Here is a 25,452-nt window from a genome sequence, read left to right as displayed (position 1 = left end):
AGGAACTTTATGTGTAGTCATTAAAAAAGGTGGGAGGACATCCCAGTTAAGAGCTGAGGATGGCCAGAAGCAGTCCTGGAACAAGTGGGAAGAAGTCATTCTAGTGAGAGACACCTACATGGACAAATCTAGGGCAACGAAGGGCTTGCTCAGTCAGAAAACTACATTAGGCTTGTATCTAGAGGGCAGTGAATGAGGGTGAGAGTTGCCCTAACTAGGTGGAAGCAGTATATGTGGGCCTGAGTCCCTCTAGCCTTGTGGACCGAGGCAGATCAAGGTCTTCATCCTCAGAGACATGAAAACTCATGGACAGATTTAAGCAAGGGAGTGACCTCATCTAATTTAATTTCCAGAAGAATCACTCTGTCCTGATTCAAACAAATATGCTATTAATAAAATATGAGACAATTGGGGAAATTTGAACAGTGACAAGATAGTTGATGAATATTGTTAATTTCTTCAGGTGTGATTACAGTCTTGTGATGTTTTTTAAAAAATGTCTATCTTTTATATTTGCATATTAAAATACAGATAAAACAATGCCATATAAGGGATAATAGTTCATATCAATGTTATTTTCCTAACCTTGATATTCGAATAGTAGTTATGTAAGAGAAGGTCTTTGTTTTTAGGAAGTGCATACTGAAATAATTAGAGGTAGAAATAAATTATAATGTCTAGGATATGATTCCAAATAACCTAGGGGTGAATTATAAATTAAATGAGATTTATCTTGAGTTGACAACTGTGGAAGGTGAGTGATGAATACACAGGAGTTCAGTTTACTATCCTTGATATTTTTATATATATATTTAAATTTTTTCATACTTCAATTCATTTAGAAATAAGATCATTTTGGCTATTGCGTAGAGAATGAGTGGGTATAGTCAGGAAGGTGGAAGGAGAATGAACAAAGGAAGCAAGAAAACACACTAGGAGAGTCTTAAATCTAGGCAAAATCTGAGAGTACTTCAACTAATATAATAGAGGGGAGAAAGAAAAGTGAACAGATAGGAAATAAATTTTGGAGGTAGAAATCTTCAGACTTGGTAAGATGAAAGTTAAAGGAAAGGGAAGGAATCAAAGATGTCTCCCAAGCATCTGGCTTGAGCAAGTTGGTGGAGACTTTATAGAGTTGGAGAAGACTGGAGAAGGAAAAGTTTCAGATGGAACAAGGAGGCAGATATCAAGAGTTCAATGTGGGACATATTAATTAAGGCTTTTGCAAAACATCTAAGTGGGTGATCAAATAAGCAATGACGGGACCTATTTCCCATTGCAATTATCAGAAAAAGTTCCAGACAAAGCAGCACACAGCAGTTGCCAAGTCCAGAAAGTCCCTGTTGGAGATAGTAAGAAATTCAGCACTGGTAGCTGGGTCCTTCTGGCTTTTGGGCACACCCTGGGCATTGCTACCCAGGGTTATGACAGAGAGGTCCCTAAGCCTACAATAAGGGTAACCACAATGGCAAAGGCCCTGCCCATAGGGATTCCCAGATCATTCATTTTGCCACCAAAAATACCAAGTCTTCTACCCCTGCTGGGCCTTTTTGGTAAGGTGCAACAATTGGTCCAAAAGGTCTTTAAGGAGCTTTCCTTCAAGCTATGAAATCTTGTAACTCCCCTATAATGAAAGGGAGCATACATGGAATATGTATACTTGAATAAAATGTGCATACACACTCTCTCAACAGCTTTATGTAAAGAATTATTGATTTTGGAAGTTTCAATACAACGGCAGACTGTCAAAGGAGACATAGTAGCACCAAAGAGAATACACAGAAAAGCAATTCAATACAGGAAAAAGACACTAGGGATACTGCTCACTTGGAGCTTTTTAGAGAACTTTTATTTCCATTTACTGTATTTCATTGACTCTATGATACATGATTTTTCATGTGTAATATCCCTGAAACCAGGATGCATCTTAAAATTGCCAGCAACTTTAACTGGCCAAGATCAAAGTGAAGTTCTTAAGGTAAGAATCTGTATTTGCTTCTGCCAATTACCTGAGGGCACCATGAACCTGATCCACGTAAAATTAAATAATCTACTTCAAGTTGTCTAGGCCACACTGGTAACTAATATTCAGACCACAAACCAGCTTCTGATTCAAACTGTTAGAGTGTTAAGAAGTTAAACACAGATGTCCCATAGGACCCATCAATTCCACTCCTAGGTAGGTATGCCAGAGAACTGCAAACATATGTTCACAAAGACTTGTACATATTATTTGGAAAAGCATTATTCACAGTAGCCAAAAACTGGAAAGAACCTGAATGTCCATGAACTTATGTGGTATGTCCATAAATCTGATTATTATTCAGTCATAAAAAGGAATGAAGTACTGATATATAGTACAATATGAATGAACCTCGAAAGCCAGACACAAAAGGACACCTATGATTCTATTTTTATGAAATGTCTATAGAGATGAATCTAGAGACAAAAGTTAGATTAGTGGTTGCCCAAGGGTGGGGATGGGAAAGGAAAGTGTTGTAAAGGGGTACCAGGTTTCTTTTTCAAGTGATAAAATGTTTTAAAATAGATTGTAGTGACAGTTATATAACTCTATAAATATACTAAACTTCGATGAATTATAAACTTAAAACAGGGATTTTATGGGATATAAATTAACAATGCAATAGGGCTATTTAAAAAATTCTAAGGGCAGAAAATCTCATGAGGATCCCCCTTTGCCCACCACCACTACGACCCACCTAGTTCCAAGATTGAAATACACAAGTTTCCTTACTGTGTGTTCCGAATGACCGTTTTATTTTTCCCTTCCCTCATGTAAAGTATCCTATAAAATTTTCCATTATGTTTTTTCCTTCCTTAGTGGTACATTAGATAACAATGTCAATGGCACCTCAGATCCAATAAAAAAATTAAGTGCAAACATGGTTAAGAAAAATCAGGTGCGGGGGGTGCTCCCTCTCTAGATCTGAGCAACATCTGTATTGCCTAGATAAGTTGGGCCAAAAAAAAAAAAAAAAATCAGAGAAAAATGAAAATAAATCCAACTCTGCCTATAGTTACTATTTATAATTTAACCACCATGAAGAAAAATATTAACTAGATGTTTTCAAACTATCATTCACTGATTTTTCACCCTAAATAACCTTAAAACAGACTAAACTATTGCACTGTAATTAATTGATTTAATGTGATGCGGTGGGAGGATGGCCTTAAAAGCTTTATCTCATTCTAATCTACAATTTACGGTTCACAAGAGAAGGCATGAAGAAGAAAACGTTCATGAGAAATGCTATGCTACAAAAACATATTCAGCCCCACTGCATTCACACTGCCTCAGGACCTGATTAAACACATATGAATTTCTATATAAGGATAAATTCAAATTTTTAATAAGGTGTAATGGAATAGACGAGATCACTGCTGAGAACATATTAAACCTGCATCTGTTCTAACAGTCTTTGAACATAAATTTAATGTCTCCTCTGACTCTCTAAACTACCATAAAGAGAAAATCTTAATTAACTAGTACTCAAACAAGCCCTCCAGTTCATTTGATTTTTGTGGCATTGCCCACTGTGGTTTTTATGAGAAAGAGATTAATTGGAAATGCTACCAAGTCACAATGATTCCAAGTGGTTAGTCCACTCTCTCTACTCTATTACAAAGGCCAGAATCTTCGGTGACCCAAATTTCACTTTGTTCATGTCCCCCAGGTAACCCCGGTATCCTTCAAAACCCAAAAACAATGCTAGCTGCTCCTATCTCCCAATCAGAAAAAGCTCTGTTTGAAACCCCCGAACATTTTATTTATTCTTTGCATGCCCTATCACAGTTAATTTGTAAACAGACTTTATTTACATCACTATATTGTTAGAAATAGTAGTTGTGAACAAATACTGGGAAAGAAGGATACCCAATCATCAGAGCACCTAGCAGCACATGCTAGCATGGAATTGTTAAATCAGGAAACAAGAAACCACAGCACAGCTAATCTTCTGGCAAATTTCTAGAGATCATGAGATGGGTCTCATTTACAGTCCCTCCTAAGAGGTCACTTCCTCTGCCAAATAAGTCAGAAAGTTCATAAACAGTTTTCATTGTTAAAAAGGACATGTTCAATGTGCCAGTAACTGTTAAAAAAAAAAAGTCTCTAATTGTCCCTCCAGTTCTAAACAGTGGAGATGTTTGTATGATCTAACAGTCTGCAAACCTAGCAACTTTCCAAAACATTTAGTTAAAATAACATAGTTGTTACCACAAAGATCCAGAAGTAGGAAAATCTACGTCTGCAGTGGTAAATCCATTAAGCAGAAAGGGAGAGTAGGAAATAGTTTTCTTTTGTAGAAACAATTTAAAGCCTCCCTCACATCTTCTCATTAGAAATTCAGGAGAAATTTTTCCCAAGGAGAAATTAATCATCGGGTTGGTAAGAAGACTGAATCTTGTTATAGAAAGGTTGAAGCATTTCTATCTGCACTAGAAACAAAAACCAAAATGTGTGGTTCAAACAGCATAACAAAAAGAGCTCTACTGAATTTAGCAGCTAATGGATCACAAAGGGAATGCTGTGGCATCACAAATTAAGGATGAGAAAAATATTGACAAACCCTGAAATTAAGACAAAGGTAAAATGAAAAACAATTGAAGATTTTTTATAATTAACATGTATTTCTAATCAAAGAAAGCATACATTTTTAAAAATAAAAATGTTGAAAAATATTATTTCTGCAATATTTTTAATTTCAAAAAGGGTCAGTATTACAGGAGACATAAATCCATCATACCGTGTTGGGGAAATAAAAGAAACCATCCAAATGAGCTTTCACTGTGAATAAAGAGTATCCTACTGACTTTTAAAATGTTATTTTAAAACATTTTTAGTCATTCTAAAATTTTCTTAAATGGAATATACTAGATATAATTTAATTTAAACTTTTCCTCATGTCTCAGAGACAGCATTAAAAGCACTATTGGCTCAGTGGAGACTGACAGCAACTGGGTAGGGGGAGCAATAAAATACCAATATTTACTGAGCACCTACAATGTGCTTTATTCCCATTATCATATTAAAATTTCATTTTGTCTTCCCAACAAATCTATGAGAGAATGAAGAAACTGAGACTCAAAGAAACTGGTCCCAGGCCTCCAGCCAGTAAATAATGGTGGCTAGGACTGTACTCAAGACCACCTCTCAAGACCAAAGAATTGTCTCTCCAAGAAGGTACATTTAGTTGTGTGCTCCTAAGCAAAGTAAAACCACGCTGCTGTGCTTTTGAGTTCTATGACTGTATGTCATATTTTCTTTCTTCTTTCACCGTCATTTTTCGCCACTATCAACAAACTGGCTCTAAAACCACCCCCTCAACATATCTCCCAGAACTCTGGCAAAATTATGCCACAAAGCAAAATTTATTAGAATCAAGTGAGAATTAAATGTAAACAGACTCTGAATAGAAGCCTCTACTACAAATAAAGAGCAAGATTTTTAGAGCATGGACTCTAATATATACTTTGGCTACCTTTCTGGCTTTGGGCTTTATTTCAAATAGGTGAGGTTCTCTAAGAGGTGAAATGTTACTATATATAAAGTGTTGCTACAACTAAGGTGAAGGGAGCATGTACCAGGGACATTTTGGTAACACTGAAAAAGAAACACAAAACTATTGATAAGACAGTCTTAAGGGATACAAGAAATGTTGCGCATCAGAAAGCTACAAGAACAAGATAAATTCCAAAATGGGTAAACCAATGGAAAGAAAGTTAATATTTGAATATGAAAGAAAATGCTGGTAACAGCAGATAAATACAGCCCAAGTGAGGCTGAAAGAGGCAATGAATGGAAAAGAAAACGTTAGATAATTAGAAAGGTAGCTCATGTTAAAGAACTACTGTTTTCAGGATAAGAAAAATTATAACATGGTTGACAGTAAAATAAAAGAAGCCAAGCAACAAGGCCTCTAGAATTCTGCATTTTAAAAGTTTATGAAGGGTTTCTGATAGCCACACGTCCAAAATATCTGCATCACAGGGGACATTTCTAAATGCTATTCTTCTGAAAATCAGTCATACTAATATTGAAAACATCTAAGACAGTCAAGTAGAGAGTAGTTTTGTACAAAAACAGACCTATAGAAGCCCAGAAACAGAGCGTTATTATTTTAATGAAATTATTTAATAAAGGAGACATCCAACATGTATTTTCTTTCCTTCACAGACTTGGTGTTGGAATACTAGGCTAGCGGTGTTAGGGCTTGCACGAGAGGGATCTAAATTAACTTCAGTTGGGTTAAGTTCAGGGCTTTTTTTTAGTTCAACTATGTCCTTACTAATTTTCTCCCTGATGAACCTGTCCATTTCTGGGAAGTGTGAAGTCGCCAGCTATGATAATAGATTCATCGCTTTCTTCTTGCAGTACTATCAGTTTTTGCCCCATGTAGTTTGACGCTCTGCTGTTAAATGCATACGCATTAAGAACTAATCCTGCTTTCATTATGTAATGCCCTTCTTTATCCCTGATAACTTTCCTTACTTTGAGGTCTGCTATCTGAAATTAATATAGCTACTCCTACTCTTTTGATTAGTGTTAGCATGGTATATTTTTTCCTATCCATTTACTTCTAATCTATATGTATGTTCATATTTAAAGTGGGTTCCTTGGAGACAACACAGAGTTTGGTCATGCTGTTTGCTCCGCTCTAACACCCTGTCTTTTAAGTGGTGCATTTAGATCTCTGACGGTCAAAGTGATTACTGATATAGTTGGATTAATATCTACCATATTTATTAGTTTTCTATTTGTCGTCCTTGTGCTTTGCTCCTATTTTTGTTTTCCACTCTTTTCTTGCCTTTTGTGATTTTAACTGAGCATTTTATATGATTCCATTTTCTCTCCTTTCTTTTTTTTCACTTTGTTTAGTGGTTGCCCTAGAGTTTGCAATACACATTGACACTAATCCAAGTCCACTTTCTAATATACTATACCATGTCACAGGTAGTATGATTGATTATGTTGTAATAACAAAATAATTCTAGTTGAACAAACTGTTATTTGTTAGGTCAATTAATAATAATAAAAGTTTTCATTTTACTTTTACTTATTCCTTCTTTGACATTCTTCCTTTCTCTATGCAGAGCCGAGTTTCCTACCTATAGTATTCACCTTCTCTCCAAAAACCTTTTAAAATTTCTTGCAAGGCAAGTCTACTGGCAACAAAGTCCTTCAATTTTCGTCTTTCTCAGTAGGTCTTTATTTATTCTACACTAATAATTATACCAACAATGTATTTGGTTATGTATGCATCTCATGTCTACATACATGTTTACGTATGCTTATATATAAGTGAAATGAATGACAGCAATGGTGCGAGGGATGGGAGGGAGGAATTAGAATTATTTTGTTATTACAACATAATCATTCTATCTGTGATGCGGTATAGTGTATTTGAAAGTGGACTTGGAATAGTTGTGAATGTGTATTGCAAACTCCAGGGCAACCACTAAAAAGAAGTAAAAAAAAAAAAAAAGTATAGAAGAGTACAGAATTCTAGATTGGTGAATTTTACCTTTCAACACTTTAAATATTTCACTCTATTCCTTTTTTGTTGCATGGTTTCTGAGAAGTTGGATGTAATTCTTATCTTTGCTCTCTAGAGGAAGTGTTTTCTTCCTCTGGCTTCTTTCAGGATTTTAAAGATGATAAGCCTAAGTGCAGTTATTTTAGCATTTATCCTTCTCCGTGTTTTCTGAACTTCCTGGATCTGTGATTTGTTATCAGACATTAAGTGTGAGAAATTCTCAGTCATTATTGTTTCAAATATTTCTTCTTTCCCTTCTCTCTTCTCTTTATGGTGTCCCCATTGCACATATTTTGCACTTTTCATAGTTATCCCACGGTCCTTGGATATTCTGTTGTATTTTTTTTCTTTTCAGTCATCGTTCTCTTTGCTTTCCAGTTTTTGAGGATTCCACTGATAGAGATTCTTTCCTCAGCCATGGCCAGTCTACTAATAAGCCCGTCAAGGGATTCTTTATTTGTTAGTTGTTTTTTTTTTTTTTTTTCTGCTTTCTTTGCTCTTTATGACTTGGGCTCCCATCTCTCTGTTTGCGATTGCCCAATTTGTTCTTTGCTGTCATCTACTTTATCAATTAGAGCCCCACTATTAACTGCCATATTGTTTTAAATTCTCAGCTGATACCCTATCAATTTCCTCACATGTTCTGCCCTCTGTTTCTGACACTTGCTCTGTCTTCCTTCAAATTGTGCTTTACCTTGTACTTTGTATATTTTTCTGGTAGCCAGACATGATGTGTTTGAAATAAAAGAAACTGCTGTGATAGTCCCAAACTAATGTGGTTTGTGAGGTGTGAGTGGGAGGAAGTACCTGGTGTCCTACAGATTAGGTTCAGTCTCTGTTTTAGTGAGCCTGTGCCTCTGGACTGTGAACTTCACCGTTTTTTTCTCCCCCTATAAGTGGGATACAATAACTACAGTGGGCTCAATTTGGGTATTTCTCTTACCTCAGTTAGGCTCTAATAAAACCCACAGGTTAGGTTCTGGTTAGTTTCTCCTGAGGGCAGGCCTTGTTAAGAACAACATTATATGCACTCTGAAATATTTCAAAATGCTTCTTTTTCCCTTGCCCCACTGGAAGCCTAAGGAGATTCTTCTCTTCTATTTAATATGGGAATCTAGTCAAGCTTCTGTTGGTAAACTTCACAATATTATCATTGCCTCTCCCCACCCCCACACCCCCATGACTAGGTCCTTCTGGAGTTTTTAACTCTCAGAGTTGTCTATACTGAGCTTCAGCAATTCAGGTCAGGTTTCCTATCCCGGAACTGGTTCCCAAAGTGATTTCTACTCAAGTCTCTGATCTGATAAGCAGTGACTCCCTGTATTTACCTGTCTGTCTCTCCAATCTTGGGTGCAGCAATTTGCCCTGTGTCCTTCCCTTTCTTATGGATCCAAAATGAGTTGTGGACTTTTCAGTTTGCTCAGCTTTTTACTTGTTGTTAGGACAGAGTATCAGTTTCCAAGATTCTTACATGTGAAACCAGAAAGTGGATGTCAAGTTCAAAGTTTTGTTTGTTTGATTGTTTCCTTATGATTTGATTTTTTAAAAAAAACTAACAGATGTTATAAATAGCTGAAAGCGCCTTATAGACCCAAAAGTAATGTCACTGGTAGTCTAATGCAGCCACTGAAAGCTCAGAGAAACACGAGTGATGATGTGTGCTGTCTACTGGTCACATCAAGTCCGATCTCTTTTCATCTTTTAGGCCTGAACCCCCTTCTGGTGTGCACCTGGCATTCTAGCTTCCTGCTGGAAACAGCAGTGCCTCCACGGTTAACTCTAATTACACACCCCACAGCCTGATCCTTTTCTGCCTCCTGGACTACAGTCTCCCATTATATCCCAAGCTCAGTCTCTGCCATCCAAAGTGGAGCAGCAGCAGAGCTGAATAATTATAAGACTTCTGGATGGTGAATAATACACACACCTTAAAAGTGATTTTAAAAAGATATATATCACATAAACAGATTATTTTACAAAGAGTACAGTATTGGAAGAAAAGGGGAAAAAAAAGAGTAACTTTACAGTAGAGAAACCTAACAAACACTATCTCCAGCCAGGTAATCAAGTTTAACATCATGGTAAGCCATGTTGATAACAGGTACCTTTGATGAGATGTGATGAGAATGGCACTTTACTTTTGGTCTTCCTCCCCAAAACACATGACCTGAGTCTATCATGAGTAAAAAACAGACAAATCCCAATTGAGATTCCACAAGATAAATGACCAGTACTTCTCAAAACTGTCAAAGTCTGAGAACAAGAGAAGTCTGAGAAACAGTCACAACCAAGAGGAGCCGTAGGAGTCATGATGACTAAATGTAATGTGGTTTCCTGAAGAAGATCCTGGGACAGAAAAAGGACACTAGGTAAAAACTAAAGAAATCTAAATAATGTAGTTCAGTTAATAATAATGCATCCATGTTGGATTATTCATTATAACAAATGTACCATGCTAATCTAAGTAGTTACTAATAGAGACAACCAGTGTGAGGTATACAGAATCTCTCTGTACTATTTCCACAATAATATGAAAATCGGAAACTGTTCCAAAATAAAAGGTTATTTTTAATATTAATCACAATTAAGTTTTTAATTATATAAGTAAACATTCAACAACATAAACATTAAAATTTTTATAAAAATTTATAACTGTAACATAGAAAAATAGCAACTAGGGAAAAGTACCTATGACAAATACGACAAAAGACAAAAGATCGAAGTGTATATATAAAGTTCATAAGTATATAAGAGAAACATTGAGAAAAAAGTTAAACAGGGAAAAGAAGACTATAATTCATACAAAAGGAAATACAATGTATTAAACAATGATAATAAAGAAAATTGTTAAAAAACTAAAACAATTAGGTATCATCCAAGTAGTAAAATTATTTCAAATAATACCCAGTGATGGTAATGCTACATTTTAAATCACTTCACTTATACTGAATTGGTAGCCATCTAAACTGATTTTAAAAAAATTCTTTTTAAAGTCCTATGGACTGAATTGTGTCCCCCAAAATTCACATGTTGAAGCTCTAACCCCCAAACCCCGAATGTGATGGTATTTGGACATGAAGTTTGGGGGAGATAATTAGGTTTAAATGAGGTCTTGAGAATGGGCCCTCTTGAGAGAATTAGGACCTTTAGGAGATACCAGAGAGCTAGAGCTAGCATGCGCTCCCTCCCTCTCTCTCAAAAGCTATCTGCAAGCTAGGAAGAGTGCTTTCACCAGAACCTGGCCATGCTGGCACCCTCATCTAGCCTCCAGATCTGTGAGAAAATAAATTTCTGTTGTTTAAGCCACACAATCCGTAGTATTTTTTTATGGTAGCTTGAAGTAACTAACACAGAAAGGCAATTTAAGATATATCATATAAAAAACAATAAAAATATTCATCTCTTTTAATCCAGCAATCCTATATCTGTGAAGTTAACCTTTGGGGATAATTCACAAATATGACAAAGCTATACACATGAAAATATTCATTACTTAGTTTTAAGTTTTTAAACCAGTAACAATTTAAATGGCTAACAATGGGGAAATGGGTAAATAATTGTGGTGTTCCATCTGATCTAATACAATATGATTTAAAATCATTACAAAAACTATGTAGGCTTATATAAAATGCTTATAATAAAATTAAGTGCAAACCAAAAGCAAAAATCTACAATACAAGGCTAACCATGTAAGCAAACAAGATATATAGGGATCCCTGCTTTTTGAAAGTTCGCCTTATGCCACTTCACTTTTACAAAGAACTATATCAGTACCTGTTTTCACCAATGAAAAAAAAAGCCAAAGAGATTTTCACATTTTTAAAAAAGGCAAAAAGTGAAAAGTGTTCAGCGTTTGTTTTTCAGTGCAGTATGTGCCCTGAGCAGGGACAGTGGCCCCACCAAGCTCCTTCCCCAGGAACCAGAACTCACATCTCTGCAAATCAGTGTCTCAGCATCAAGCCACCATACTTCGAACTGTGTCTGTGAATATCGAAGCTTTATCACGATTTGTTTTGTGCATTCCTGCTTTTACTTTAGTATTTAGTATATTTATGTATTAAGTGGTATGATTTGGTATGTTATCTGAGAATGCTCAAAATCTTTCTCATGTAAATTAATGGTAATTGCTTCTCTTTACGCCATTTAGGCTTATGAAAAGTTTCATAGGAACACTCCACTTTCAGGTAGCAGGGGAAACTTATAAAAGCTAGCTATAAACAAAATTTAATCTGTTGGAAAACATTTGTTTTGTTTCTAGTTTACATTAACATTTGTTTTAATTAATGTTATAAGAAATAATACTCAAAAATATATCCGATAGTAATTTTAGATAGATCCTTTCTTAAATATAACTTAAATATAACCACATCCTAACTCTTGAATTACAGAAAAGCCACTTCTGACGTCACTACTCTCAAAAAAAAAAAAAATATTTACAGTTTATTATATAAGAGAACCATGAATTTTTCTTTACTACATGTTTTTCATTATGTTATTACTTACATAGAGATGGTTTCCAAGGCATCTTCGAAGATGTCCTGAGAGGGAACAAAAAATACAGTGAGCTTCTTGAGAATTAAGAACTCTACATGTAAACAAGAAAATAAGTAAGTAGGTGTATGCAGGGGTGGGGGTCAGTTCTGGTGGGATGCAGCAGAATCGCTCAATTCTCACTAATAAAATGTCATTCAGAGAAATCAAGTATATGAATTTAAGTAAAGTTTAATTTTTTTTAAATAATTAAAGATTAGTAAAATACTTGGCTAACTATCAAACTGGGATCATTTGAAAAAGTGTGAATTTTTAATAGAGTTATCTTTCACTCCTCTGTCTCATTCATCTCAGATATAGAATAAAACAAATAGCAGTATTTACCCAATTTAGTCTTCTCTTTCTACATGGCTAGCCAAGTTAGCATCCTCTAAGCCTTTGTTTCATATCTAACTTCACTGCCCTCCTAGCTAGTCTTTCTGTCACCAGCCTTTCCCCCTTAAATTGGGGAGGAAAGGAGGCAGCTGGTATAAATCTGTACACATGACAGCGCTTTCCTTCATGCCAATGGCCTGTTCAAAAGCTACGACAGGAGAAAAACTCAAACCAAAATACACACACACACACACTAATATCCACTCACAAATCCACACATGCACTCCACACTCATATACACTGACTCACATACTTACAATCTCACACATATACTCTTACAGATACACATATTCACTCACAAATTCATAGAAACACAAAGCTCCCTCATAGCTGCAAAAATAAAATCCAAGCTCCTTATCCAAGTATTTGGGACCCTCCATAACGTAGTCAAATCATCAAAGCATCTTTCTCTCACATCCCTACCACCATCTGCATAGCTCAAACACAAAGACTGCACTGGTCTCCCTACACCCACTCTTGACACTCTGCATTCAATTCTTCACGCAGCAGCCATAGTTATTCTTTTCCTTTCTTTCTCTTCTTTTAATAAGCTCATACCATTCCGCTGCTCTAGGCCTAAGAGCTTTCCAATTCCCTGAGAATAAACCCAAACTTCTTTCCATGATCTACAAAGCCTTAAATGAAGTCCTTCCCACCTCTCCACCCACCTGCCCCCTTGCTCAGTCCACTTCAGGCACAGGTCTGTCTTTCTGTTCCTTGAACAAGCCAAACTCATCCTACACCTCTCTGCATTGTTCTCTCTTTTGTACACTGCTCTTCACTCAACTCTTCCTGTGGCTGACTCATTCTCATCTTTCTGTTTTCAGCTCAGAAAGCTACCTCCTCAAGGAGACTGTCTCTGACAACTCTAAATAAAATTACTGAGAATAGCAGTTTACTTATAGTTTTTCATCATCTGATTTATTTCATTCATAATCTCTAATCATCTTGTTTGTTTACTTGGCTCCAATCTATCTCCATCAGGTCAGCTTCATATTAATCATGTTTACAGAAAAATCACAAGGGCTTGACACAGAGTTGTTGCTCAATAAATACATGTTGCCCAATGAATGAATGACCTGTGCATGGACTGTCAGGGCACAATCGTATCATCATATTGAGAACTATGATACAGAAATGAGGAAACAGGGTTACAGAACTTTTGTGTGACCATTAATACTGAACAATGTTTAAGCTATATTGGACTCTGCATTTAGGAAAGAAAGGAAAAAATTATACAAATACTACTAAAAAGAAGAAACAACATTATGAGTAGTGGCAGAACTGAGTTTAAAATTGGGTATTCCTGACCTATGAATCTACATTAGCACCGTATTCTGCAAGGGAGGTAGGCAGGGTCAAGTGCAATTCCATCTTCTCCTCACTCTCCTGGAGCAACATCAGAAGCTCATAAACTAGCTACTGGAAGAGAAATGAGCTAGTCCTAAATAGCCTAAGCCAAAAGTACAAATATGCTTCTATGGCCTCTATAAAAATTTCTAACTAGAAAAAGGCTATTTTCTCCAAATCAAAAGTCTGAAGAGGCTCTTTCCTTTGGAATCAGCTTTTGTCATTTTGAATCACAGCTCAGTGTCTCACATGCCAGCACACAGGCTATCATGCGAGGGGTTGTGGAGAAGGGGAGAGACTCTGCTCTCCAGGAACCCACATCCAGCTGTGATGATCAGTTGCCGGTACCAGACACCAGCTCACAGTCCCTACAGCATCATGGTTAATCCTGCCCAGGCTGCCCTTTACCAAGTAAGGACAAATGTAGAGAGCAGGCTCCCGGATGTTTCTGTGCATCCATCCCACTCTCAGCAACCACAACCCAGAGAAGGACACACAGCAGACACTGAAATACTGAGTGGGGCTCAGAAAAAAAAGACAACCTGGGAAGCCAGCTCTCCATTTAAAAGGAGACCAGGCTAATACTTACACATAAACAATAAATAGCCCCATCGCCAACTTCAGAAAAAGAAAAACAAAAGGAGATCAAGTAAGAACTCATCTTCACTTAAGTAACATATCTCCATTTTTCCATATGCAGAAGTTCCCTAAATAAAACATCCTATCCAACATGGTGACCAGAGTTAACCATACTGCATTGTATATCTGAAAGTGGCTAAGAGAGTAGATTTTAAAAATTCTCACACACAAAAAAAAACTGCAAATATGTGAGGTGATGGATATGTCACCTATCCTGGTGATTGTTCTTCAATAATACATATCTGAAATCATTATGTGGTACACTTTAAATTTCCACAATGTTATATGTTAATTATATCTCAAAAGCTGGGAAAAGAATTTTTTATTAAAAAATGTTAAAATCTATTTTTTTCCATTGACATGAAAATTAAATAGAATATCTCCATTAGTACTTCAGAAAATCTATCAAAGTTCTAGGACATTATTCTACTAAACTAGAGATGAGGAAGGAAGAAAGGGAGGGAGGAACAGAGCGGGAAAGGAGGGAGAGAAGGTAGGAGAGGGAGAAGGAGAAAGGGAGGGAACATTGTCTATGAAGGTCAGACAAAAGGTGAAATTTTTTTCATTTTAAAAAGAGGAAAGGTAAACAGCAGTACAAAGATGTACCGACTGTCTATCATGTGCCAGTAACTTTAGAAAAACTATCTCATTTGCTCCTCCCAATTCAAAGCAAGTAAATCTAGTCGCAGGTAATTACCTGCCCAATTTACGCAACTGGTAAGTGAAGAAATTAGGATTCAATCTCAGACTTCCTTAACTCCAAAGTATGTTTTAAATGTTAATAAAACTTTCCAAAACTTGGGACTGAGGCATTTGGGCAGGAGTGGAAAAGGGATGGGAGAGGAGGGGGCAGCATATCCTCTCACGTCATACCGCAGCATTGTTGAACAAGCCCTCCCAAGGATTATTTCATTCTCAAGGAGGATGTACTTGTGTTTGACTTTGCTACTTACCATCTGATTAGAATCCAGACACTGTGAAGTTACATGTTAACGTAGAGTTCGGAATGGTAGGAAACCCCAAAAGTTATAGTTATATTACTCTATAGCCTAGCAATCATAATCTAGCATTCTTTTTTTAAGCCTAAAAATACCTGGTTCCTTAAATATCCTTTGAGTCAGTTTACCATCTCACTGGTTTCCACCTTGAGGGGCTAAATAAAATTTTGACTTATTCACTTTATATCCTTATGAGTCATATTTCTACTTTTTGAAAATTATACCTCGACACTGATAGTGACAACACACTCTCTCCCTGGGTACCTGCAAATACACTTTCCTAGCTCCTTGGAAAAACTGATATGGGTCCATTTGGGGGACTAAATGCCAGAAGTGAAAAAGACTGTCTGCTCATACCTCCCGTACCATAAACCCAGGAACCAGTGGTTTCCATTTCCTCTGTCCTCTAGGTCCTGACACCCAGCTCAAAACCTACCCCTTCCCACTGTCGCTTCGGGAAGCTCGTTTCCTCTGTGAGTTCCCATCAGGTCTGGCCTTTGAACTCCAGAAGACTACTAGTCTACAGCACCCCACCAAGCACTAAATATGCCCATATATATTCATTACATAGCATAACTAGAATTTTCTATCTCTGGGCTCTGTTTTTTCCATACTCATCATCAACTTCCCAATGCTTCTCCAATGTTGGTTTCATTTCCCCAGTGATTACTATAAACCAGTTTTCCTTAAACCTCCCAGCACTGGGTAGGCATATCATGTGGACTCCAGTTGAAATATACACAAGTCAGAGGCCTTCCAGTTCAAGGAAAATAAGACAGAAAAGCTCATGCTGCTGACCAACAGGGTGAGCTCATAGGGAAGCCTCAGCGTTTAGTTCCTTCCTTGAAGGAAGCTGCTTTACCTCCCTCATTCCTGTGCTGGAACCAAAGACCTTGAGGAGCTACTCCCCTTGGGCACAGTATAACAAATATTTAACCGAGCCACACCTGGCTCCTCATCCTACACTGCCTCAAAATGGTACCTGACTTTTCAAGAGCCTTTCTTGACTCCCTGGCTAGAGTCAAGAGCTATTACATTCTTTTAGAATCCACTTTATAACCCAACACAATACTTTGCACTTTATAGACTCTCAGCAAATAATTGTTGGCTGGCTGACTGAGTATCCTTATCTTGAGATGGATTTTCCTTACCTTGAGCAGTTTCATTTTGCAATTTAGCAAGTAGGCTAACCCTGTCAGGCGAAGGATTCCCTGGAGGACCTTCCTGACACAAGACTAACAACCTAGGGTTTGCTCCCTGTTGGGTGGGGAGGCTGTCCCTAGATGGGTGAAGGATCCTGCTCACAGAAAGTGACATAGAAGTAAGGAAATGGGATGGGGGTACTGTATCAACTATTAAGGCTTTTCTAAACAATTTTCCTGTTAATTTGCTAACTTGGCCACGTTCTGAGTATAAAAATGCATGTAAGTGCATTTAAATGACATCAGGTTCTTAATTAATTAATTTAAGAAGCTTAAATAATGGAGATACTAATGATAAAAAGTTTGCATTATTTCTATTCCTGTGAGGGAGAGGCGAAGAATAAAGATGGTACATATGCTATTAACAATAATAATTTAGATAGCTGTATTAAGTTCCAAAGAGACCAAAGAGATTTACAAATTTTTCAGGTCTCCCCATCTGAATTTTAATTCACTCTGTAGTATGAAAAGGAATATGGGAAAGGAAAAGAAAGAAAGAAAGAACATAATAAATATTAAAACTAGGTCCCACAAATCCCAAAAGTCAAATCACTTCTTTAGGGCAACCTCCTCGCTCCTCTTACCACCCCTTCCTCCTCCCCCGCCTCTTCCTCCCTTTCTCCCTCTCTCAATATGGATGATTTCATAGATCTGTGAGCTGCTGCCACCATGTTCTCACTTAATTGCTGTTTTTTTAGGAAGGGACGATGAAGTTTGATACACCTTCCACCTCACTGAGAAACAACCTCCAACCACCGCAGAGCACCAGACCATCCTCACTGGAGCTCTCACCCAACATTCCAATCTACTAACCAATGAAGTTGTGTTTGGTTCCATGGGCTCAAAGAACCCTAGAGCTCCTGAGAACTCTGACTGGTCACAGATTCCACACCTGGCTCCGGGGCACATATGGACCATTCCCAGGGAGATGAGGCATGAAGAGAATGCCCCAGCCTTCCATGGGACTAGGGCAGGGATTAAGAGCCATGGATACTGAGGTCCTAGGGACTGCAAACACTCCTCTGCATGACCTTCACACCCCCGGTGAATCAAGATGTTCAGAATGAGAAACCAAACTGATATTAGTTGTTACACTTCATCATTATCGTGAGACACCAGGATGACTCCTCGAATATTGGATGTAAATCTTCTCATACATAAAAGGAGAGGGCACAGTGCTAGTTAAAGGAATCATATGAAAAACATGTAAACTTAAGTGGCATTATTCTCCACTATAACTTCAATAAAGTGTTGATTTTTCTAAATCGGGATTAATTAATTTAAAATGCACCTTTATTATGAGTCCGTGGAGTGACTTTAAGAAGAAAGATTGGGCAAAGAACTGTTTTTCAAAAAATATATTTGTCATGTGCTCATGTTAGGAGTTATTTTTCATTCTGCTCTCACATCTGCCATACATTTCTCTGCAATCTATTTGTCAAGCTCAACAAGTAGCTCATGGCCTTCTGGAGCATTTAAACTCCTCAACTGGATTCTGACGGCTCCACCAGTTGCACCTTATACGTAATGCTACATTTTCTTAAAATTTCATATTGTACGAGGGAGTGTCAATGCCCCGAGGCTCCCTGAAGCCAAATGTAAAACTCAGCTTCAGCATCCCCACTACTGGGTCTGCAGGGTGCAAACACCACTCATACCTCCCCCCAAAGGGATAATGCCAAAGCATATTCTCTGTGAAACCTTAACTAACCCACTGAGTTCCTATTAATCAAAGGGAAGGAAAGCAATTGGGGTCCATATATGGCCCTTGCAGGGAAAAAAAGTGACCTTCCTGAGGTTTAAAAAGATCAGGCTATGAACATAATTCTCTAATATAGCAGACAGAATGAAAAGAACATGACAGAGTTCATCTTCTAAACCTGCCCAAAAGGTTTGTAAAATCTGATTTTTTTGGATACCACACTTAGTAAAAAACTAGAGGTTTTCAAAGATTATTCAAAAATAGTTTTTAAATTTTTAATAATACAAACCATAAAATCAGCTGCCAGAAGAAAAAAATGTGCCTTAGAAATTTTTATTTTAAACATTCATCACTTGAGATTGAAAATAACTTGACGCATTCTCCAAATATATCTTTAATACGATTCTCTAGTTGCTCTTATCCAAGGTAATGGTCTAATATTAACCAATAAATTCTATTTTTTTCAAAGCTTTATATTTACCAAAAGTCACAGACCTGATAGTGAAAATTGGGAATACAGAAGAATGATCATTTTGCTAGGAAAGATTACTTTAAGCACATAAATAAATTCAGCACATAGTTGTTTTACTAAACAACTATTACATGTCAATGAGTTAGGTTTTATTCAATGATTCACTCAAACATTACAGTAGTAATGCAGTACATTTCCAACACAGTACAGTGGGAAATATGTATTTAGGCCTGGAAGTAATATTTAGACCTGTCAGGTCTACCTCTGACCCTGCGTGGGTCTTGCCCTTTCAATCCTCTACTTCCTGATGTGTAAAATGGAAATTCCAACCTTCTCTCCAGATTACTATAAGGATGCTAGTGAGATAATGCATATAACAGGCCCAATTCAAAACAGGCACAATAAATATAATTCTATCGGATACTTCTCAGATGTGGGATGAATCAGTGGTCTTGTGAAGTTGGGATCTTTCACTGTACTTCCTCAACAACTCTATTTCACACAAAAGATCCCCTTTTGGAAGAGAGAAAAGAGGCCAAATGTGGGAATATTTATAGCAAATAGGTATTCGAAAATTTAATCACCCTTACATCTCCTGTCTTAAAATGCCTTCACCTCCTATTCTTTAATGCCCAGACCCTATTTACTCAATGGGTTGCCCAGCATGATAAACATAACTTGTGGGCACAGAGCCCAGGGCCTCAGCTCAATAGGGAACAGAGTGACTTTGGCCAACTCAATGTGACCTTGGCCAATACATTCAATGAATTGGAGCTCTATCCTCCTCATGAGTAAAGCGGAGGGGTTGGCACTATCCCTTACTTAAAATAATTTTGGATAGAACCTCATAAAAGAATGGGTATGTACAAGAAACTATCCCTTTCTTAAAATCCTAAATTCTCTGAATGAAACAGAAATCCTTTCCAATGAGGCAGATGTCTGTCCATCACATGTGCTAAAATAAAATCCCCCAGAAAAGGCTGGCATTCAGAAGGACTGCATCTAAATGGAGTGCTGAGCTTTTCATTGTTTGAGCCATATCAGTGATACTAACTTAATCCTTGATTATTAGGTAGTGTGTTAAGCACCAAGCAAAGCAGTTCACACAATGATTCTTTGGAACTTCCAACAACTTCTAGACAAACACAGAGAAGCCATGAGAATTAAAAAGGAACCACCAGATGTCACTCTCACAAAAAACAACTACATTACACAGCTTTGCTTTAGTTTCTGTAATACATAGCTTAGCATGTTAAGAAAAATGAAATGCTTCACCTTATGAAGGAGAAAAAATTTCCTTCATGCATTTCATTATAAATAATGGAGTTGAGTTGCAACTTAAGGCAGGGGTTAAGTTCTAAGGCCAGTACTTAAAAGAAAAATCATGTATAGTCAAAATATTGAATAAATACTTTAAATTGCCTTTATAACAGAGTACACATAATTCTGGATAGAACCTAATAGAAGAATGGGTATGTACAAACAAAACATGTGCACAGTGATGTACGTTGTGTCATAAAGAGTATATACACAAAACTTAAGATTTTTACAATTGTGCATTGTTGAATTTATCTACCACCACAGACATGGGCAAACTACAACCCATGGGCTGAATCCAGCCTGCTGCCTGTTTTAGTAAATAAAGTTTTACTGGAACACTGTCATCCCAACATTTATATATGGTCTATGGCTGCTTCTTGTTAACAACTGCAGAGTTGAGTAGTTGCAACTGAGACCATATGGTCTACGAAGACAAAAACATCTACTATCTGGCCTTTTACAGAAAAAGTTTGACTACCTTTGCACAAATAGGTAATTTCCTTCCCTAACCCAAATGGATATTTTGAGGAAAGAGTGAGAAACAGATGTGAATAATCTATAAAATTGTAGGAAATAATTATTAAAAAGAAAAAAATTAAAACAAGGCCTTCAAGCTTTAAATTCAGGGGAGAAATAATGTTAAGAACATGGCTGTAGAGTCCACCATCAGCTCCATCACTTATTAACTACGTGTGGCCTTGGGCAAGTTACTTAGCTTTTCTAAGATTCATATTCATCTTCAGTAAAATGGAGATAACAATACCAAACTCGTGGGGGGGTGAAAGAATTAAATGAGATGTATGCAGAGTTTGCCACGGTGTCTGGTTCATAGTAAGCACTCCATAATGTCAGCGCTCATTAAACTATTACTTTCACTGTTATTGCAAGGAAAAGTTATGTGTCCAAATATTGGACCACTAAGCCAGTACATTCCCTCCCATGGTATCTCCCCTCATGAGAATTACAGGTGCTAACAAAGCAGAGGTGCTGAGAACTATAATCTGTTCTAAGAGAGAAAAGGCTAAAACTTTGATATATTCATTTCTGTAAAGACTAAATTCTCCTCCACTCCAACCAACATTGCCCCCTCAATAATAAATTTTCAGCAAGAAGCTAAATGCTTACCTATATTTTTGTATTATGTAGAGAAATAAATCTTACACTGTAAGACAAAGTAACTGAATCAATCCCATCATAGGTGAAAGGTTGATGTTTTGTTTCTAACAAGATGCAAATTAAATATGGAAACTTATTTAAAACTAGCAGAAAAAAAGAGGCTGACAGAAGGGATTACTATAATAAATCATATAATTAGTCTTTCAAAATAATAGCCATTATACATTTAAAAAATTTTTAATGAATTAAAAATTATAAACATTCTAAAAGACAAATACTAAAATTCTGGTAAAACAAATGCACTGAAAATAATCTGAAGTAACAGCAGAGGAATATCAGAGAATTTGAGGAACTGATGTAAATGTTCAATATTTTGATTATATCAAAATTTAATAGGGTACACATTTATGAAACAATCTGTATGCTAAACATAGATGTATTTTATTGCATTTAAACTGAATCTTGATAAAGTTGGTTTTTAAAAGAATTTGGGAAAAAATAAATATTAAAAAATTCCATATGAAGTATTAAAAATTTGGATGCTGATGATATCATAATGGCTAACACTTCTACAACACTTTTATGTGCCAGGTACTGTTTTACATACTTTACACATACTAACTCATTTGCTCTTGATAACAACCCTCTGAAGTGGCTTAGTATTATCCCCTGTTTATAAATGATGAAATTGGGACACGTAGAGGTTAAGTAACTTGCCCAAGGTCACAAAACATCTAAGTGCAGGATCAGTATTTGAACCCACAGAGCCCAACTTCAGAATCTGTGATTTATAATCATTTCAATAAAATATTTAAAACTGACTTTGTGAAACAAATTTTATATAAATTCAACAAACTAAGCTATCTGACAAAATGAACTTCATTAAACTGAGCCAGAGCTATAGAGATACTCTAACTTTTCTTCATACCATGTATCTCAATAGTAATTACAAAATTAGGTGTGTGGTTATTTATTTCGTGTTTGTCTTCCCTCCAGACCACAGGTTCCATGAAGCATATCCACAAGCACCAAAGACAGTGCCTTCACATAGCACCTACACCAAAAATACGTACTTCAAAGAATGAATAACTCAAAAAATGAGTAGGTACAGGAATGCACTCATGCATTTTTAACAAGCAAAAAATTATCAATAATATACAAAGAACTCTTAAAAGGTCAATAAGAAAGAGACAAACACCCAAAAAGAACAACATAAAGGCTGTAAAGAGACAGTGCACTGAAGAAGACATACAACAGTCAATAAACTTGGAAATGTGCACTTAAAAAATGGTATTACTTTGTCCATGGGATTGGCAAAAATTTACAAGATTGATAATATCTATAGTTGGCAGATATCTATCTATCTATCTATCTATATATATGGCAGATTATATATATATATATATGTTATATATATAGTTGCTACAATCTATTTAGAAGTCAGTCTGGCAGAATCTAGGAAAAAAATTATGTGCATATATATCCTGACATAGTAATACTACTTCTAGGACTCTATACTATTAAAAATATTCATACACATGCATGAGGGTCCATCTATTATAATATGTATTGTATTGGGAAAAAAATTTAAAACTACACAAATGATCTTCAATAAGGAAGTAGTTAAATAAATTACTATACAACTGTTACCCAATTCTCTTTAGCTATTATATGAAGGATAAAGCGAAGAGTGGAAATATCTCTAATATATGTTAAATGAAATATCTAGTCCTGGGAAAGTAGTATAAAATCTCATTTATATTTATAAGAACTCTTAATACTGACTTTTTCTGAAGAGGGGAAGAGAGGAAATGGTAAAAGGAAAGATCATGTTTTGGCTTCTGAAGGATTTGAATCTTTTACCACAATAATGCTTTTATGTATTATTTGTTTAATGTAAAAAATAATGAAAAAGTTGAAAATATAAAAAAGCTTAAAATATAATAATATATTATTTATTATATATAAACATATAATAATATTAACAATACTTTGAGATGATAAGCAGATCCAACATACCTAGAGAAATACTCAAGCACAGTAAGGAAGGTGACATTTCAACTAAATTTGCTTCATGAATAGTATTTTCAGTCTCTAGCAGCAAAACTTAAAAAAAAACATAAACTTCTAAAAAAACTTTTTATTTAGAAAAAATTTCAAGCGTAAGAGAAGGTGCCAGAATAAGAGCAGTACAAAGAACGCCTGTGTACCACTTATTTAGATTCATCTATTGTTAACGTTTTAGCCCATTTGCTTTACAATCTGCTCTTTTCTATCCCTTCCTATCTCCTTTTCCCTTCTCTAGCTAGCTAGCTAGATATTTTTTTTTTCTGAACCACTGGAGAGTAAATTAAATGTGTTGCAGCCCTTTATCTCTAAGTACCTCAGTGTGTACTTCCTAAAAATAAGGACATTCTCTTATTACATAACCACAGTACAGTTATCTACTTCAGTAAATTTTACTTTAAACTACTGTCCATATTACAGTTTTGTCAATTAACCCAAAAATTTTTCCTTACACCATTTTTCCCCCTACAGTACAGGAGCTGGTCTCAAGCCAACTGTTGCATCTGGCTGCCACAACTCCTTCACCTCCCTTAATCTGGAATATTTCCACAGCCATTCTTTGCCTTTTATGACACTGGCATTTTTGGAGAGTACAGCCCTCATATTTTTTTTTAAAAAAAGAGAAACTTCCGTATTTAAAGTTTCTCTGATGTTTCCTCATGATTAGATTCAGGTTAGACTGCTAAACAAGGGACACTATGTCCTTGTCGGGTCATTTATATCTGGAGGCGCAGACGTCATCTGCCTCCACTGGTGATATTAATTTTGATTACCTGGTCAAGGTGTTGTCTGATTTCTCCATTTGCATAGTTACTATTTTTGTCTTGCAAGTAATAAGGAATCTGTGGTGAGACAGTGGAAGACCAGGTAAATATCATGCCCACACATAAATCTGCCCCTAGATTCAGCACCTCTAATAATGGCTGCCTGACTCGATCTTTACTATAATAACTGAAAACTGATTTTCTAATTCCAATAGAAAACTCCTTCCACTTTTACCAACCGGCCTTTTGCATTCTACTGAAAGTAAAAGGCCTTCTGTCTCCCCTATTTATCTATCTAGTTATTTATCATCGATATGGATTTCACGGATGCCTATTATTTAAAATGGTCTGTAATACATTGTCCTTAATTATTTTCATGCTCAAATTGTCACAAATTTGGCCTATGCAACTTTTAAATTTCTCACTATTTATCCCTCTGAGCAAATTCTCATACCTAGAACTTGCTTATTATGAGAATTCCGTTTGCCAAAGAAAAGGTTAAGGCACACCTAAACTTTAGAATGAGACTCAATTATTTTTTCTGATTTTCCTAATGAAAACTGAAGGATGCCACTGACTTACATACTTGACACACCAATGTGTACTACCAAATAGACTTACTAAAATGAGAATATTCTAAAAATAAAGAACTACCAAAATTAAGAAGCTGAGAAACAGCTCGAGACAACAAAATGAGTCAACCATCATAGAGTTTTAGTCAGTCATAACAGAAATTTGAGGAACTAGGGCACATTTCACAAAAATAGGAGTTTCTGTGTGCCTAACAGATTTGTGGCTACAGAGAAAGTGATTTGACTTGGGGTGAGAATTAGTTAACCCCTTAAGATACACTTGTGCAAGATCCAAAAGGCTGAGAACATCTTTCTGCCCCTTTCAGGTCTTTTTCTGCTGTCAAGCAAGGCTGAGGAAATGGGGGTTGTTTCAACAGCAGTGCTCCAGCATCCACATATAAAAGGCAATAACAGCAGAAGTTTCTCAATTCCAGCTTCCTGATCCCTGAATCACAGCTATTGCAAAGTACTGTGAACTCTTAAAGCTCTAGAATCATCAGCCACAGAACAGGAGTACCTCCCCTAATGGGTCAGTTCTGGATAGGACTGAAGATCAGTCTCGGTGGCCCAGCCTAGAACAACTCCTTTGGCCCCTCCAGGCATTTTGTAAACACCTAATTCCCTTCTTAAACTCTGGTGACTTAAACTACCTACAACAGTTTCAACTTTCTGCACCGAAACCTGATAGAGTGAGACAGATGACAGAGAAGAGAATAAACAAACGAGATAATATAGATTATGACCACCATCTAAGAGGAACTAAGCAGG

General features: G+C 36.4%; 1 protein-coding gene across 1 annotated transcript in view; it reads right to left on the bottom strand.

The window, feature by feature from the left end:
• The window catches only part of TTC39B (tetratricopeptide repeat domain 39B), a 116,896-nt gene that overhangs the window by 78,396 nt on the left and 13,048 nt on the right, over positions 1-25,452 (bottom strand). The window contains 1 exon segment of the mRNA XM_039874936.1: positions 12,060-12,094. Coding sequence (XP_039730870.1) covers positions 12,060-12,094 — 35 coding nt within the window.

Source organism: Pteropus medius, unplaced genomic scaffold (genome assembly GCF_902729225.1).
Source record: "Pteropus medius unplaced genomic scaffold, Ma_sr-lr_union100, whole genome shotgun sequence".
Classification (NCBI taxonomy): domain Eukaryota; kingdom Metazoa; phylum Chordata; class Mammalia; order Chiroptera; family Pteropodidae; genus Pteropus; species Pteropus medius.
This window is presented reverse-complemented; position numbering and strand designations above follow the sequence as displayed.